This window comes from Paramormyrops kingsleyae, chromosome 6, assembly GCF_048594095.1.
Source record: "Paramormyrops kingsleyae isolate MSU_618 chromosome 6, PKINGS_0.4, whole genome shotgun sequence".
In the NCBI taxonomy this organism is placed as follows: domain Eukaryota; kingdom Metazoa; phylum Chordata; class Actinopteri; order Osteoglossiformes; family Mormyridae; genus Paramormyrops; species Paramormyrops kingsleyae.
In genome coordinates this window covers 30511926-30529746 of record NC_132802.1, presented here as the reverse complement: position 1 = coordinate 30529746, position 17821 = coordinate 30511926, and the positions used below count along the sequence as shown (strand labels likewise).

The following is a 17821-nucleotide window of genomic DNA, read 5'->3' as shown; positions in this document are numbered from 1 at the left end:
CCATGCAACAGGATGAGTCATCCTAGCCAATAGTAAATGATCAGGAGCTAGTTAGCCAACCAGAAAGCCGTGACGTGTTTAAAGGGAGCCATGCTGCATTCGAGAGGGAAGGTTTAAACAACCGGGTCCTTGGAGAACGGCGACTTGAAAGGTTAGTACTGTTTGCAGTTTAGTTAAATCGACACATTTACGTTTTATGGGCTTCGTACAATTAGCGTCTGTTTTGTAGTAATGGGCGAGATGTCAGAAATATAACGTAATATAACGTAATCTAGCTAGTATTCCATGAAAGCAGTGGAACGCTTAAACTTGATTAGCAGTGAATTGGTTGCAGTATACTTAAAATGTTAAAAATAGCGGAAGAAATTGACTTCTTAGGGTCTTTAAATCCTATAGTTTTCTTACATTTGCGAATGTATGGGCCCTGTAGAAGCATAATTGCTATCCATTCATTATTCGGATAAGTGTTTGCTAGTAAATACTTTCTTTTAGGGTTATGGCTACTGTTCCAGCCAAAATGGTGCAAAAAACTGAACATGGAAAGGTAATTTTTTAATCTACATTTAATACAACTTGTATGTCATTGTCTGATGTATGACTTTGTATGGTACTTATGCTTTTGTACTGAGCAGTTCCCTGAACATGGGCATTAACTCGTGTTTTACATATAGTGCAAAATTCCAAGGTAACCGTCTTATTGCTTGGCACATGTCTCTCCATCCTCAGCTTAATGACGCACCTAAAAGAGTCCCAGTCGTCCAAAACCCCAAACGGCCTGTCCCTACGTATCCCCAGCAGGGTCTCGGTATGCTCAGTGCACCTCAGAGACTTCAAAGGCCAGTGAGTCAGTCCCATCACACAAACTCAAAAACCCAGTTGGACCAGAACACCCAGTGCTTCCAGCCCCAAACCCAGCCTGCAAGTACAAATGTCAGCAGTAAAACTGAATCTGCTGAAGCAGCAGGTCCATTGAAGGAGAAAAGTAAGCTGTAGCACTGATATTTTGTGGTCTAACAACATGGGAAAGTGACCAAGCCATTTTCTTATATACAGAACTTAATTTTTATGGTGTTTGAATTGATTTACCTTAATTTTGCTTCATCTTCACAGATAAACCTGGAGCAATGGAGTCCACTGACATAAAGTAAGTTGGAGTAACAAACCTGTACAGAGTAGTATGCATTTTTTTTATTTTTATTTTTATTTATTTATTTTTTGTCAGTTTCTCTCTACTAGGCTTTAGTAGCAGTTGTCCTACAGTAGGAGGGCATGTTGCAGTTTGTTCCCCTTCAACTGTTTGACTAACAGTTTTCACTTAGTCAGGGAGCAACTAATACTTCTAAACCAATATGAATGCCAGGGCTGTGTACTTCTTGTTTTAGTGGACCTCCTTTACGTTGTGCATATGAAGCGTAGAAGTATTTTGATCTAGTCGGCCAATAATAAAGCAGTGGTTCTCAACTCCAGTCCCGGGGACCCACTGTTATTGGCTGATTGAGAGGCCATCCCAAAAACCTGCACCTACACTGGCCCTCCATGGATCAGGTTCACCACCCCTGATCTACAGTAGATGCTTTTCCCAGGCTTTGATTCCACCTTCATATACTACAGTTTCTGTTTACTGTAGATGTAAAACTGTTTTTGCTTAACCAGAAAGCGATGGACCCTTGAGAACTTCGATGTTGGTCGCCCACTGGGAAAGGGAAAGTTTGGAAACGTCTACCTGGCCAGGGAGCGAGAGTCCAAGTTTATTCTGGCTTTGAAGGTGCTCTTTAAAAAGCAGCTGGAGAAAGCTGGCGTGGAGCACCAGCTCAGGAGAGAAGTCGAGATCCAGTCTCACCTCAGGTGTTCCAGTTCATTGTGCCTTATTTGCTTACACTAGTGGCCAAAATTGTGCAAGCACTTTATGCAACTTAATCATCCAATGTATTTTAATGACTTTACAGGTACAGATACTCCTCACTTTTCAATGTTTGACTTGGAATATTTCAACTGTTACGATGGGTTGATTAGCAATGCAGTCAGTCACCAAACTTTGAAATTTTATCTGTTCCCGGGCTAGTGATGCGCAGTGCGATGATTTATACTGTCGCTGTGTGACATACACCCAGCCACACTTCTGATCTCTGCAGTGACTTGTGAGCGTGAACATCTCGTGCAGTGTTTCACCATAGCATTTTTTTTTTTTTTTCTGTTTTACAATTTTTTCACAAGCCCATTGTATCTACTAAATGCCTAAGCGTCCTATGAATTCACATTTGACTTGCGATATCTTCAATTTACGGTGGGTTCATTGGAACGTGACCCCATCCTAAGTCAAAGAATCTGTGTCATACATTGGACAATTAAATTGGTAACTGAAGCAACAGCTGAATAAAGTTCTGCAATCTAAAAATTGTATTTCCAGTTTTGGCCACTAATGTATACTAGACATGTTATGAGGAGGCTGATAGGTGCAGCTTTTCTGAAAGCCCTGAACCCTTTGCAGGCACCCCAATATCTTGCGCTTGTATGGCTATTTTCACGACTCCTCCCGCGTGTACCTCATCTTGGAATTTGCTCCCAAGGGTGAGCTTTACGGCGAGCTGCAGCGCTGCGGTCGCTTCGATGAACGGAAGAGTGCTACGGTGAGATGGTCTTTCCCTTTCAGATTACCGAATTTTTCTGTCCGTGTCTGTAGCTTTAATTCTAAACCTTTCCCTACAGTACATTGCAGAGCTTGCTGATGCTCTTCAGTACTGTCATTCTAAAAATGTTATCCATAGAGACATTAAGCCAGAAAACCTCCTGTTGGGTGCTAATGGTGAGCTTAAAATAGCTGACTTTGGCTGGTCTGTACACACCCCATCTTCTAGGTAGGTTTTAAAGGTTTTTTTTATTTTATTTAATACTGTGGACATGCATGACGCTTTTGATTAGTGTGCATCACCAAAAGTTCTCTCTCCCTTCTGTACACATTAGAAGGTCAACCCTTTGTGGAACTTTAGATTACCTCCCTCCGGAAATGATCGAGGGACGAACTCATGATGAGAAGGTGGACTTGTGGAGTTTAGGAGTCCTTATCTATGAGTTTCTTGTTGGAAAGCCTCCATTTGAGACAAAGAGCCATGAAGAGACGTACCGCAAGATTTCTAGAGTGAGATTTCAGTGCTGAAATTGGCCAAGTATAGCACGCTATTCCTGGCACAGTTATCGATTTTTAGCAGAACATCATGAGTTCCCCATTTCCAGTTTGATACTAACCCCTCTGTCTTGTCTGGGTTCCTTAACAGGTGGAATTCAGCTACCCAGATTTTGTCAGCACTGGCAGCAGAGACCTTATTGGGAAGCTGCTGAAACATGATCCGCTACACAGGCTGCCCATCTTGAAAGTGCTTTCCCACCCTTGGGTGCTAGAACATTCCATGAAGCCCCCACGACAACGTAAGCCTACCGCTACAGCGACTGAGGGTGACACTGCTTAGAGGCTTGTATGTATGGAGTAAGGTTACAATTTAAGCTATATTCTAATCATGGTCATGACTGGCTAGCATTTGCACGATCATGCTGGGAGAGGAATTCAAAACCACCAAGGACAATACCCATTGTATTTAATATTAATTTTAAATGTTTATTTTGTTTGTAGAAATTTTATAAAGTGATTAAAGTTTGTTAAATTTGTTAGTGCTGCCTCCTCATTTTCCCACGAGTGGCCTTCTGTGGTGCTTGCGATAAGTGCAGTTAGTTGATCAGCAGTTGCTTTTACAAAACCATATAAATGTTAACAGAATTAGCTGGTTGTAAATTTGTAAACAAGCCCTTAACTTTTGGCTGCTTGCAGGGAAATTTTTGTATCTGTGGCAATTTCGACAAATCCCTGTCGGGGTGAGGGGGAAGAAACAAAGGGAGGGGGAGAGGCATTAGAATTAGTTTAAAATATTATAAATTTCAATATTCCATGTGTGGTAATGATGCAGTTCTCAGATTGCAGTCATATTTGCTGCAAAGGATTTTTGTTTACCTTGTTGACTTTTAGCATGGAATTGACCCACTGGACATTGTGCACGGTTGGTAAGGGAATGCCATCTTTCAGTTTCTCTGGTAAGGATGAAGGAAAAAGCCTGGATATAGCAGTGGCAGGGCACCATGCAAAATTTTCTGGGTGGATTGTAATCTGATATCAACTTTTCCGACTAACGCATGGACAAACTTACTGTTAAGCAGAGGTAGCAGGTAGCTCTTGATCCCAATCTGCAGTAGCTTCTGTAGTGACTCGGTCTGTTAAGACAGGCCTAATTAGAGCTAAACTGCTAAATGTAATGTAATACAATATTGACTCTGGCAGTGTGGATACAAAATGTTTGAACTAGAATTAATCAGCATTTTCAATCTTGAGTAAAAGGACGATGTGGGGAAATTCAGAGAAACTGTACATAGAAATATAAAACTCTGCTTATGTATAGTCAAAAAATGGCACAAACCAAGTAAGTCGTATGTGGCCCAGCTTGCTGTACTATGTGGAAGTGTCCTGCTTATGTAACCATATGATGCATTAATAAGCGTCTTAAAATCTAAATCTTTATTACAAACACAAATGTCTTTTTCTACCTGAAATGGCCCAATTTCAGTGGCTCCCACAGTCAACGTGAGGCTGTTGATAGACAAACAGTCACCTACATGATGGCAAGACATTAAAGAAATATTTTGAGGAATATTAACTAATACTCACTTATCTAATGCTGTGGATCCCGATAGCTTCTCATCCGATATGAAGAACTTGCTGCTTAAGGTTGCATTCTGGGGGTTAAAGCATGTGCAGAGTTTCAGTACAAAACTGCAATGAAAGGAAATGATGATGGGATCCAGTGAGCAACGCCCATTGCTGTGTAAAGGACCCAGAGTGCATATGAGTGGCTAAGCAGTACATCCTTTTGCTATGAAACTTAACATCCTTCCATCAGTTGGAGGTAATTGTGCCTGTTTTATTATTATATAAAAAATTTTTTTTAATGATCTTGTATTTAGTCTTACAATGAGATTAAAATCAGCAATTTGTGGAGTGTTAAACATGTAATTCAGTTTTGTGAATAAATTAACAATAATGGACTTCACACTTTTAAATACTGGAAATGTTTTGTAATGTGAGATTACACACTTCAGTGGGGCAAATTCCTCTGTTTGAATTTATCAAAGGCAATAGGAGCTGATTGCCTCCATGGTCAGAATAGACACTTTGACTATTCATTTTCTTCCCTGGGCTAATTTTTTTCAGCTGGGTGTGGTTGAAGTTCAGAAAACTTACCATATCCAGCCGGAAGAATGGAATATAGGTGGCGTTAGGTTTGATGCCATAGGCTTTGGTAGATACAAAGACATTTAACGTCGTCGTATCTGGATGGAAGGAGACAGTGGGAGTCTGGGCGGCATATGCACGGAGCAGCATCAGCATGTTCGGGTACATCTTGGGAAGCTAGAGAACATACAGGTCATTTCCATTTTCCTGTGTAGCTGATGCCCATTGTTGCCCAATTTCAGTTGGATAGCAGTAGTACAGCAGAGCCACTACTCAGTGCCCTACACTATTAAGGACAACTCTAACAAATATACAAAAACACTATGTATCAAGTTTGGCTGGTATTAATGTGACTTGTGCAGGATGCAGCACCACCAGTGACATGTAACATATGGCTGTATCTGTTTACCCACCTGAGGTATCAAGGTGCCAAAGCTTGTAGTGTTAAGGCGAAATGGTGAAGCCTTGGGTATCTGAATTGGTAAAATATGGCAGTCAATGGCGTGCTGGCACTAAACTGCACAAACACATCACAGACCGCTTCATCATGCTTTGCGTTGTGCATGTCATCTAGAATTAAATCCAGTTTTACTGTTATGCGCGATGTTGGTAAAACAAAAAACACAATAACAAAAAGCATCTTTTCTATTGGGTTTCTGCATGCATACCATGTCATCGGTGATCAAGATTTGCAGGAGTCCTGCGGAGTAGTAAGCGAAGGAGGCAGAGTTGATGGTGAACTCAGACAGGCCAACAGTTAGCATGAGGTCAGACTGCTGGACCAGCTGGAAGGGTCCAGCAGCAAAAGGGGGGTCCGTGTGATTTCTGGCACCATAAAACACGCCCTGGAAGGAAAGTTAGTTTAATAGGGTGTGTAGTTACCATGGCATTCATTTATGAAATATCCTTCAATATAATTTTTAAAATATTTGTTTTTCCAAACAATATCATGGAGAGCTAGTTGAATTCCTATAGCTATTTTTTTTTCTTAGCCATATTCCTGATCTCAGCTGAACTCTCACTTAATACTACTACTTAATAGTTAAAAATTAAAACAGAACAGTACTGGTGATACTTTCCATGTAAAAAAAAAAAATGTAAAAATGAGCAATTTCTGTTTTACATATTGCATCTATTTAAACATACCAATTCATAAGCAAGGTATTACCTTTGACATTTTTTTTTTTTTTAAACAAAGGGTTTCATTACAGTTCATGTTTAACAGTGAAAGTGAGTCTAAGAGCGATACCTTAAGATCCACCTCCACGTCGGAGCTCTGAATAATGGGTGGGAGAACCAGAGGAAGCTCTATGCTCAGGTTTCTATTCACCTGGAAAGATACTGGTACACAATGATAAACATTACAAGGTCGCACACACGATGTGACAAACACACAGAATGCAGATTTTTTTTGTGTTTTATTGGCAGTAGTACCCTGCATTTTTTCCAGCTGACTCTCCAGGTCATTAACATACTTTTCAATCCCTGGGCAAATCTGGAAATGTAAAGAATATGCGTAAATGTACATAATGACATATACAATACAGTTAACACACGGAATAGAATGAAAATGAAAGATATTCACCTTTTCTTGAATCTGGTTCAGTATTTTTGATTTGAAAAAATGTACAAATGGTTGGAAGATAAAACTGAGGGAAAATATAACACCAATGAGAGTTAATAGGTACAATAATACTGCACAACACATTCCAGTGTTAAAATCCTAGTGTTATACATGTTTCAAAGCTCAAGTCATAAAATTGAGCACAAAGCTCTGGAGACCCAGGTGCAGCATACATGTAAGTGTACAATAAAGGAAACATCAGATCGAATGATCCACCCCTACATTTTCTGATCCTACGCAAGGTTATGGGGGTCCAGATCTTAGACCAGAAACTATGGGCACATGGCAGGGAATAACCCAGGATAGGGTGCCAACCCATCGCAGGGCAACATTAGATTGATCATCCGAGGATGTTACTAAGTGGAATACTATCTCATTACTTATTTCTGATTGTAGCTATGTGGATTCAATACCTGTGTAACAATAGCATTTAAATAATTTTAAAAATGCAACTACAAACTGCAGTAAGAAGACTTCACAAGGCACACAGGGTTTTCATTTCATTTCACGTTTTTGAGATATTACTGGAATATTCTTCATTTATATAATTTGTTTTACTTGTCTATTTAAAAATGAAATATGTTTTTAAAGCTTAAACATAAATAACATGACACATTTTTATATGAAGATAATGACAATTTCTGTTATACACATGACCACTATAAATGTGCTACAAATTGCTTTGATGGGATTGGCAGTTGAGCATCCTTCACTGGTCAGATCATTCAGGAACAATGCAGTATGTCTTGGATCTCATACCTGCCTCCACCATGGAAGGAAGCATCTATTCCCCCAATACTGGAGCTGCACTGGACGTTGGCTACACTCAGATGGCCTTTCTCATCACTGCCGAGCTGAATTACAGTGGACAAGCCCACATTAATTACAGCCAAGTCAAATGTGCCACCATCTTTTCTGCAGGGAAATACAGGGAACCAGGTTGCATTTATCATTTACTGCCACCTAAGACTGTGACCTTGTGTGTCACAAAAAGTCTGATGGGTACAATTACTCACATAAAGGAGAACTTTGTATTCCAGTTCCCATGGACAGCGACGTTGAGGTTCTCCATGCTAACTTTGATGCCTACTTTCTCCATAAACGTCACTGTAGGCTCTGGGAGGTTGATCTGACTTATCTTCATACTGCAAAAGTAGAAAATATTGAAAAATCAACACAAACAGGAAAATTTAATTTCTTCTCCACTCAGGAAGTCAGGACCACAGAAAGATGGTTGATGGATGATGTCTAGTTGTGATGACTGTGGATATTGACAAAAAATGAAGGACTGACAGATATTTTGTGCCTAAACCAGGATAATCAGTTTTCCAGTGAATATTTGAGGTCTATTCAGCACTTTAGTTTGGTCAACAGCAGTAACAAACCAGACAGTCCGTGTTTACTAAAAGAGTGGGAACGTGGGGCTTTGGAGGAGAGCTTCATTTGTTTACACCACCATGTAAAACCGAGGTCCTGACTCTCTGAGGTCATAAAAGATCCCTGGGCATCTTTAAAAAAAAAATAGGAGTGGTACCCCAATTTTCTCCTGCCCCTTCACCACCTTAGTTACTGTGTGGTGAGCGTACTGGCGCAGAATGGCTGCTGCTAAATCATCAAGGTGGGTGCTACACAGTGGTGGTGGTTGAAGTGGCTCCCCATTGGTTCAGTAAAGTGATTTGGGTATGTTGAAAAGTGCTATATAAATTCATTCACTTTTACAAGATATCTAAAAAGTGTATTCGCGTATGAACCTGGTTAGCCAATAGTGTACAGTGCCAATTCCAATATCAATCTCCCCTGCAACATCTGGGATGACCATTTGGCCAGTCTTCTCCAGCAGCCAGCTAGCGCCCACATGGGACCCTAAAAAATAAAATCACACAAATCAGAGATGACTGTACATGTTCCCTTTTCCACAGGTACTTAAAACTATTCAGCTGACGGCCTACAATACAATCAAATCAACAACCATGTTACGCTTAATGGGGCATACAACTGTTTCTCTTTACATAAGACAAGACTAGGAGCGCTCCATTGCGGACAATTTATGCAAATGTCGCGTTATTCTTACAAAAAATATGTCTTCAGACCAAGTGGGAATGCGCATGGTTTTGCTTTACTCACCATATTTAAGTCCCTTGTCCGAGAGACTCGCTTTAATGCCGGGATTGATAGCAAAAGCGTGAGGCATCAGCGTTAGAAGCACAAGCAGAGAGGGTAACATGGTCAGCAAATTCACCTGTAAAACAGCATATTTTTAAAACAGCATTGTCAGACAATGCAGTACAAGAAAGGGTATTTACGGGAAATTCACCGACAACTTACGTTTAAGACCAGAAAGACGAAACCTACAGTCTGATGTAGATTTGCTTTCACTTCCTGAAATTTTTAAATTTTTAATTTAAAACTTTGTAGTGGGCAGTACGTGTCAGCAGTACCAACATTGACGAAATCTGAAGACCAACAAAAAATTGCACTGCCTTCTTTTCATGGGGAAGCAGAAGAATTGACCATAAGGAATTTTGCAATTAATCGTGTTTCATTCTTTGTCTTGTGACAATATAGGGAAATTCCGAGAGAAACTATAGATACTGTAAATGTAATACTGTCTGCATACTTTTGTCAAAACGTCAATTATAGTTTATATTTATATGCATTTATTTAGCAGACGCCTTTGTCAAAACCAAATACAATTAAGTGTGGCAGATAATATATAACAAACATTATTTAGTAACTATAGTAACTACAAGACTAAAGAAACGGTTAACCAGAAACAAGTGTGAATATGCATAGGAAATATACGTATTCTATACCATTTCGATGATTAAATGCAAAATTCATTTGCACAAATAAACCACAAAAGTTAATTTGAATGAATTGGACAATACATATCAAGTTACCTACCGTTTTTATAGCTCACTGTCAACTTTAAATTATAAGATATACTATATCCCATAAACTATTTAATGTAATGGTTTATTTTTGTAAATAATCCACAATGCATATGATAAGTAAAGATTACCTCTGTTCAAACTCAATTCAAGATGTACCGTCTCCGCAAACAGAACTGAAATGATTTTTGTGATTAAATCTTGCTTCTGCTATTGCTACTAAACTCGGTTTCCTGTCCTCTTCTCCCCCCCCCACACTTTTTATAGTTAATACATCACAGATACCTTTTGAGGAGGGACGTCGTACAACTACATTCTATAAGTTTATTTAATGGCCTGTTAAGACGTGCAGGAATCTCTATTTAACTCGGTTATATATATATATGCGGAATTTATGTATATGAATATGTCATTTTTCATTGTAAGACAAACTTTACAAGCCTAGCTGAAGCACATGAAGCACATTCTTCTTTGCTGCACAGTTGATTTGACACCATCCACTGAAATGGTTGAATCGCATAATGAGTTTGTATTTTGCATGTCAAACCAATGTTGAATATTTAACTTTACTCCGGTTAAATTAATTTCTATCAGCTACAGATAGGCGTTTTATAGCCTGTGTAAAAGGGAGAACCGACTACAGTTCACTTGATTTTACGTATTATATGGGTTCCGTTTTTTGAGCATTTAACTATAAAAACTATTTCTTCTTTGAGTTTGCGCATGTTCGGCACCTTTCTGTCACGTACAGCAATTATTTTACCATTTTCATTTAACGTCCCGCAATTAATTTAACTTTTTCAAGGCAGCAGACTCTTTCAAGGCAGAAGCGTTTCCACTTTCAGTTCCGTCCCCTTACTTATATTTCTTAGTGTTGTCTCAGGAGATAGCTAGATCATAATGTCATTATCATTACTTATGTGAAATTTGTATCAAAACTTCAGTTCATTACAATGCTGTTAGCAGTAGCAGAATAGCAGTTAATGATCAATGCATGGTACAGGGTTATTATTTTTCATGAAAACTACAACTATTGCCAGAACTAGCTGTGGAAATATAATTTAAATTGAAGCATTTTAAATTACTATTGAAAATGAATAAAAAGATTGTGTGTGGGGACTGGTTAAGCCCTGTCATTTGCTCTTGTTAATGCACAGACTGCTAATCTGCAGAGCTACACATTACCCCACACGAACATCCCCTTTTGCATGCACTTCTTATCTCGATGGTCATACACAAATTAGCCACATGGAGAGATGAGAGAACTTGGTGGAGTTTTAACAAAATTAAACAGCAGGTGAAAGTAACCTTAAAAAGAGGAAGAGGAAATATTTCTGAGATGTGCAAGGATAGTGCATCGTGCATCTATATGTTTTGGTAGTCACTGATAAAAGAGCTGGAGGTACATTACCAGTATTACCAGTATTACCAGGTACTGCATGAAACCAGCCATCATCCAATAAAAACAGAAAAGCAATGAAACTACAAGTATGGGGAGCCTCTCCCACCAACAGACTATACATTGGGTGGAAAATCCAGCTGCACTGTACAAGGAAGGTTTCTTAGCTAATTACATGGGTACAGAAATACATGCAGGCCTACACCAGAATTCATGCACAGTTTCTTCTGTCAATATTGAAAAACAACAAAACTATTGTTGTGGTTTTTCCTTCCCCACCAAATCAGAAGTCAAGCCGCTGGTGTAGATCCAAATTCAGTCTTTATTGCAATAATGAAGTTACAACCAAGGCTGGACACTTAAAGTGTGTCCGATACTGTTTTACACCAATTTTTATACATTTTCTCATTGTGTAACAATACCTCGCTACTTAAGCATCATCATTCCCTCAACCATTCACCATCGTTGTTTTCTCCCTTAATCCACACCCCTATATGATAAGTTTGTCAATCATTTCTTTTACTGTTTGATGCCTCAGCTGAACATAAGTGTGACGTGACCATCTCTACTCAGTTTTTTTAAATGCCCAGCCTTGAACTTTTGGTGAATCCCTTCCTTCAGTAGCAAACCTTGGCAGCTTCTGCTTGTTGCAGATTGTCTGGCTAGGTGGATAATAAGATATTTGTCCTACTACAAAGTGATAAGCTGCAGCACTAATAAAGTACATATTCATACAGTAAAGGCTAACAAAATGGCTAACAGATACAGAAACTTCTAAGCCAACACAAGGTACTCATTCATACTTGTTTTTCGTCACATTGTGCACAGCAGTAATTGGTCTGCATTCTCTAAAGATTACAAGGTCAGTCTCTACACAGTTTACATCAGCTTCTTAAAAGAGTCCTAATGATTACATTCTCTATGCATTATGAAATGCTAAATAATTATATTCCTATTCAGATTTTATTATACAGCATTTTTAAGACCTCCTGAATTCCACTGACACCCCATCCTTATAGGAAGTAGAACTGGAAGACTCAGAGGAGGACTAACCCATCTTTATGGCTGAGATCGCTGAAGTAGTCACAGTTACAGTAATGTAAAAATGCAGACTAAATGGAGAAAATGTTCCAACGACCAACAATATTATGGTCAAATTGAATGATAAGCTGAAAAAAAAAATACTAGTGGCAGGATGTAACGAAGGTAGCGGCTCTATTGGAACTGGAGGAACTGAAAGTGTATTTGGGTCGTGTATGTCGGAACAAATTGTTCCTAGGTCTTTATTTCTACGGACTTATTTTGAAGTTACACGCATTCAAAATGATGGCGAAGCCTCCTGCTATGAGTAAAGTGTTTACTTTTAAAGATTATAGATCAGTAGCCGACCAAATTTACGAAATAACTTCAGAATGCGTACACCCATGTCCAGTTCCTATAGTTATCGACAACGGCTCCTTCCAAACAAGAGCCGGCTGGGCTTGCCCGGGGGACTCCCTCTCCGCGCCGCGGCTGCAGTTTAAGTCCGTCGCTGCGAGAAGCCGTGGGGCAGCCCGGAGTGAAACTCAGATCGGTAACGACATCTCCAACCTCGAGCCGCTGCGTTGGCTTTTGAAGAGTCAGTTCGATCGAAATGTTGTTGTTAACTTCGAAATCCAGGAGCTTATGTTTGATTATGTTTTTATGCACCTGGGAATTGGTACCTCGGTAAGTTCGGCTCCAGCCACTGTAAATCAGCAGTACTATTAAGTACGTGTAAAAACCTTTAGGTATGCTACGCTTTATTACTGGACCTATTATTGGAACTATTTGTAAGTTCTATAAAGCTCGTAGCCGAGTATGAGCATTCCTGTACAAATCATGATGTCTGTTTTTATTGCTTCTAAGTTAACTTACTCCTTTTTAAAGATTCTTTAGGCTGTCGGTTTAACTGCATCAGCCATGAATGAATGAAAGGAAAATTATTTATATTTTGTGATGTTTATTTCGCACGCGATCGTTAGTTTGTGCATACAGGTGCTAATAGATTTTCTCCGCATATGCAGGGGAGAGTGGAACATCCCGTCGTACTTACAGAGGCTCCCTGCAACCCGCTCTACTGCCGGCAAATGATGTCAGAGTTACTCTTTGAATGTTACGGGGTGCCAGAGGTTTCTTATGGTGTCGACAGTCTGTACAGCTTCTACCACAATAATAATCTGCGTGGCCTGGTTTCGTCAAATACAGGCGTGGTCATCTCCTCTGGTTACCACTGTTCTCACATCTTGCCTGTAATCAATGGCAGGTATATCACCTAGTAACTTTAATTATACTCTCACTGTTACATTCTTTGCACAAAGTTTTAATCCTCTTGTGAAATGTAAGACTTATGCAGAATTTTTTTTAATATTCAAGAAGGAAGTCTTTAAAATCAACTTTATCCTGGTCAGGCTCACATGGGGCCCTGGGATCTATCCTGGGTGACACAGGGTGTAATCACGGGGCACATGCATATGCTATATGGGTAATTTAAAGATGCCTGTTAGCCTAAGATGTCTTTGGACATCGGGAAGAATCCAGCGTGAGTCAGGGAGAACATGCAAACATGAAGGAAGGATTCAACCCCCCAGCCCTGGAGGTGTGAAAAAACAGTGCTGTCCACTGAGCCCCCCAGGGTGTTAATAAAATATTGAGAGAAAGAAAAATTTATGCATTGTGGTGAATTATAGCTTTTTAATAGACTTTTTTTGTACTAGGATGCATTCTGCTTTTTCAGAAAATCATTTTTAACAGTGCTTTTTCTTCTGCTGTATATTCAGACTTGATGCAGGAAACTGCAAGCGTGTGAACATTGGCGGCAGCCACGTGGCCTCGTACCTGCAGCGCCTCCTGCAGCTGAAATATCCCGCACATGCAGCGGCTGTGACCGTTGGCCGAATGGAGGAACTTCTGCATGAGCACAGCTATGTTGCCCTTGACTACCAGCATGGTTAGTATGTCACTGAACAAAGAGTCTCAAAAATAAACTGGGGAATGGAAGCCTAAGTAAAACAGTAATTTTCCTGATACCTGCTGCACTATGAGTATTAATGTGTCCACCAGGGTGCGCACACGGGCATCCTGTCTGTTCAGTGTGGCTGTATTGGCACACGCTGAGCCTCTCCTGTGGCCTGCAGAGCTGGAGAAGTGGCGCAGTGTGGAGTTCTACGAGCATGAGGTCCATCGCATGCAGCTGCCCTTCTCCGGCAAGCTGCTTGGCGGCACCCTGAGTGCGGAGGAGCGTCAGGAGAGGCGGGTGCAGCAACTGCGTCGGCTGCAGGAGATCAACGCCCGCCGGCGGGAGGAGAAGCTGCAGCAGGACCAGGAGAGGCTGGACAAACTGCTGGCAGTGCAGGCAAGGCAAAGCGTCCAGTGCAGGGGCATTCATGGGACACACACAAGACACATTTAATTTAATGTGACGCCACGCAGTGCACTGCGTCTCATGACACATTCTCTGCTTCGCTGTGACTACTGCACTCTACTCAGAACATTTATTTACATACTCTTGTATGGACTGAGCAAGACTGCTAATAATTTCCAAAGAATTCGAATCTTGTTTAGGAAGGTCGCTTATTTTAAATGTTTTTGAGAAAACAATTTGAAGGAGCTGCTATTTTTTTCAGGTAAGTTAAATGTCTAGGGCTGTTTCCTCGAGCAGTACCTGAGGGTGAATTTAATTCCTGACTTCAGCTTCCAGACCATAAACTGTTACTGTACTTTTTTTGCATGAGCACCAGCAGTCCAACAACACGTGGGGCATGTGAAGTCAGAGTGATAGCCAAGTTCACCCAAAATCAATGACACCGATCCCCCTCCAGCTCTGCGCCACAGACTGTAACCCTAATGGGGGGTGGGGGCTTACTGCAGCTTCTATCTGTTTATACTGTGCTTCTTATGGCCTAGATATACTTCTGTGCTGCTATGACGCCTGCCATTTTCTCTGGGATCAGTAAAGTGTCTGTCTAGTCTTGTTTTCTGCATGCAGCTCATGGCTAAAATTCAGTAATGAAGAGCAGCTAAATCGGGGGCTCTGTTCTATATCCCTAGGAGCTCCTGGAAGATGGCCTCCTTGAGCAGTTCCACCGGAGCCTCATGGAGCTGAACATGGACTCTGCAGAGGAGCTGCAGTCCTACATCTGCAAGCTGAGCCTGGCTGTGGAGCACGGCAAGCAGCGGATTCTGCAGAGCGAGGTGGGCTTGGTGTAGGGGTGGCAGTGTGAGCCTCTGCCGGTGACCTGGGCTCACGTCTGGGTCAGTAAATGAATGAATGTTACATTTATATAATGCTTTTCAAGACACCCAAAGTGCTTTACAGTGGGGTGGGGGGGGGGGGTCACTTCAACCCCCACCTGGGTGATGCGACACCAGCCATTCTTCACCAGTACGCTCACCACACAGTAGCTAAGGTGGTGAAGGGGCAGGATAGAATTCACCCGTTAGATATAGGGGATGATTGGGAGGCCTGATTTGAAAGGGCCACAGTGGGCATTTTAGCCAGGGCATTGGGGTGCCACCCCTACTCTTTCAAAAGATTCTGAGGGTTTGTTTAGAACAGCTTCAGAGGGTCAGGACCTCAGTTTTCTGTCTCATCTGAAGGATGACACCATTTGTACAGCACAGTGTCCCCATCACTGCACTGCAGCACTGGGATCCACACAGACCACAGGATGGGCTTCCCTGCTGGCCACACTAACACCTCTTCCAGCAGATACCCAGCTTTCATAATTGGTCTCTCATCCACATACTGGCCAGGCCCAAACCTGCTTAGCTTCAGATGGATTACCTAGCCTGAACTTTTGGCTGCTATGGAAAGTGTTGATTCCTGGATGTGGGATGTTTGGAAGCAAACACAGATCTGTGTGAAGGACCATCCCCTCTTTTGCCAGAACCCTGAGCTGGAGCAGCCTCTCGACGAGGCTGAAAACAGTGCCGAAATGGACCCAGATTTCAGCGAAGACAACACAGAGGGAGAGAAGCCATCTAGCATGGTGCAGGTGACACACCTCTCACCACATATGCAGGACTTCCTGGTTGACAGGTCTTCTGGAGCCCCATGAAAACGTTTGCTTTGCAATGAAGCTTTTCATGCCGTTTATGTGAAACGAGCCTTAAAAATTTTGGTAATCTTCCGTTTGCTGTGGTGCCCCTGTGCCGTTGCCGATCGCCGTGTGACTCTGTCCGCTCCCTAGCCCGCCTTCAACATGGCAGAATACCACCAGATGTTCGTCGGCACGGAGAGGCTGCGTGTCCCCGAGGTCGTCTTTCAGCCGTCGCTGATCGGGGACGAGCAGATGGGCCTCATGGAGACTCTGCAGTTTGTCTTGGACAGGTAAGCATGTCTTCCCTGGCTGGGATATTTTCAATCCTCATTTGTGGAACTTTATCACAAGCTGATGGTCAGCTGTTCATGTGTTATGTGACTGTTATTGTAGGTACAGTTTAGAACAGCAGGAGGCGCTAGTGCGCAATGTTTTTCTCACCGGAGGGAACATGCTGTATCCTGGCATGAAGGAGCGGGTGGAGAGGGAGCTGCTAGCGATGAGGCCCTTCCAGTCCCACTTTCAGGTGTGTGAAGCCGCTTTCGCAGATACAGCAGCCTGACACTGGGGCTTTGAGAGCCTGGGGCCGGTTGCGCAAAACAGCTTAAGTTAAGATTTTCCTTAAAGTCCGAGTTAAGGTCTCCTTAAAATAAAGTTGGTTGCACAATACACCCTTAAGTCTCCTCCTTAAGGTTTCCTTAAATTTTTCTCTTAAGTATTTAAGTTTTTCTCCTTATCTTGGTCTTATACTTAAGGAATCCCTTAACGGTTGCACAAAAGACCTTAGCAACCAAACTAAGGGAAAAAAATGAAGGTACCTCTAACCTCTAACAGTACCTTAAAACTTTTGTGTTTTGTGCAACCGGCCCCTGGATTTCAAGAATTCCGTTTCCTTATGACTTTTGTTTGTCACGCAGGTGAATATGGCGTCCAACCCCAGCCTGGACGCCTGGTGTGGAGCGCGTGAATGGGCCCTGCAGAATCCCTTGGGGGGCTCAGGCTGGATCACTCGGCAGGATTATGAGGAAAAGGGGGGAGAGTACCTCAGTGAGCACTGTGCTTCCAATGTCTTCCTGCCCATAAGAATAGCCAAAGCTCTACCGCGAGTAGCCGAGCCTGTCGCTGCCCCCGCAGCTGCCGCGGCTGTCAGTGAGACCCCCACAGAGCCTCCCCCTGCTCAGTCCTGATTTACGCCTGGTCTCGCTCTCAGAGGTGCTGCCCTCTGCTGCCTCGGTGTCCTTGCTTTGTTTGCCATTAATGAACTCTCTGGACTTTTTATAATGAGCCTTGTAAATATAAAACGGAGTCATCAAAAAGCCGTAACTTCTTCTGTGTTGTTTTTTTAAATGGATGAAGTACTATACAAGTGTAATATATTGATCCGTGGTCCATATTTTACATCTGACATACCAAACATATCAACGTTCCTATTAAACTTTATTTAACTGGGTTTGTAAATGCCCTTGATGTGAATTTACTTTTAACACATGCAACATATCACTGTAACGAGCTTGCTAGTTATTTACCAAACTAGCTAACTGGTATATTCAGCGTGTTTTTCCAACTTGATTTTTT

At 41.6% G+C, this 17821-nt stretch overlaps 3 protein-coding genes across 4 annotated transcripts; 2 read left to right on the top strand and 1 right to left on the bottom strand.

Moving 5' to 3' along the window:
* The first annotated feature begins 50 nt into the window (after positions 1-50).
* On the top strand, positions 51-3663 carry LOC111844710 (aurora kinase C-like). Its single transcript, XM_023813420.2, has 9 exons — positions 51-151; positions 493-544; positions 727-982; positions 1111-1144; positions 1654-1845; positions 2489-2627; positions 2707-2855; positions 2962-3136; positions 3273-3663. Exons 2-9 carry the CDS (start codon positions 497-499, stop codon positions 3462-3464), a joined length of 1185 nt encoding a protein of 394 aa, XP_023669188.1. The 5' UTR covers positions 51-151; positions 493-496; the 3' UTR covers positions 3465-3663.
* bpifcl (BPI fold containing family C, like) lies at positions 3585-10058 on the bottom strand. Of its 2 annotated transcripts, XM_023813413.2 has the most exons (17): positions 9919-10049; positions 9222-9275; positions 9021-9135; positions 8648-8759; positions 7913-8041; positions 7656-7811; positions 6858-6921; positions 6707-6767; positions 6522-6613; positions 5941-6117; positions 5686-5745; positions 5282-5449; positions 4709-4776; positions 4588-4630; positions 4194-4257; positions 4001-4077; positions 3585-3856 (listed from the first exon to the last, which is right to left on the bottom strand). In XM_023813413.2, exons 3-17 carry the CDS (start codon positions 9118-9120, stop codon positions 3800-3802), a joined length of 1428 nt encoding a protein of 475 aa, XP_023669181.2. In that variant the 5' UTR covers positions 9121-9135; positions 9222-9275; positions 9919-10049; the 3' UTR covers positions 3585-3799. The 2 variants fall into 2 exon arrangements, with proteins under 2 accessions (XP_023669181.2, XP_023669182.2); XM_023813414.2 differs by lacking the exon at positions 9222-9275 and having other exon boundaries at positions 9919-10058.
* A 2410-nt stretch (positions 10059-12468) lies between these two features.
* Positions 12469-17565, top strand: actr5 (actin related protein 5). Its single transcript, XM_072713029.1, has 9 exons — positions 12469-12893; positions 13232-13470; positions 13985-14154; positions 14342-14559; positions 15255-15398; positions 16094-16201; positions 16397-16536; positions 16640-16772; positions 17164-17565. The coding sequence occupies exons 1-9, from the start codon at positions 12510-12512 to the stop codon at positions 17431-17433; spliced, it is 1806 nt and encodes a 601-aa protein (XP_072569130.1). The 5' UTR covers positions 12469-12509; the 3' UTR covers positions 17434-17565.
* Positions 17566-17821: the final 256 nt, after the last annotated feature.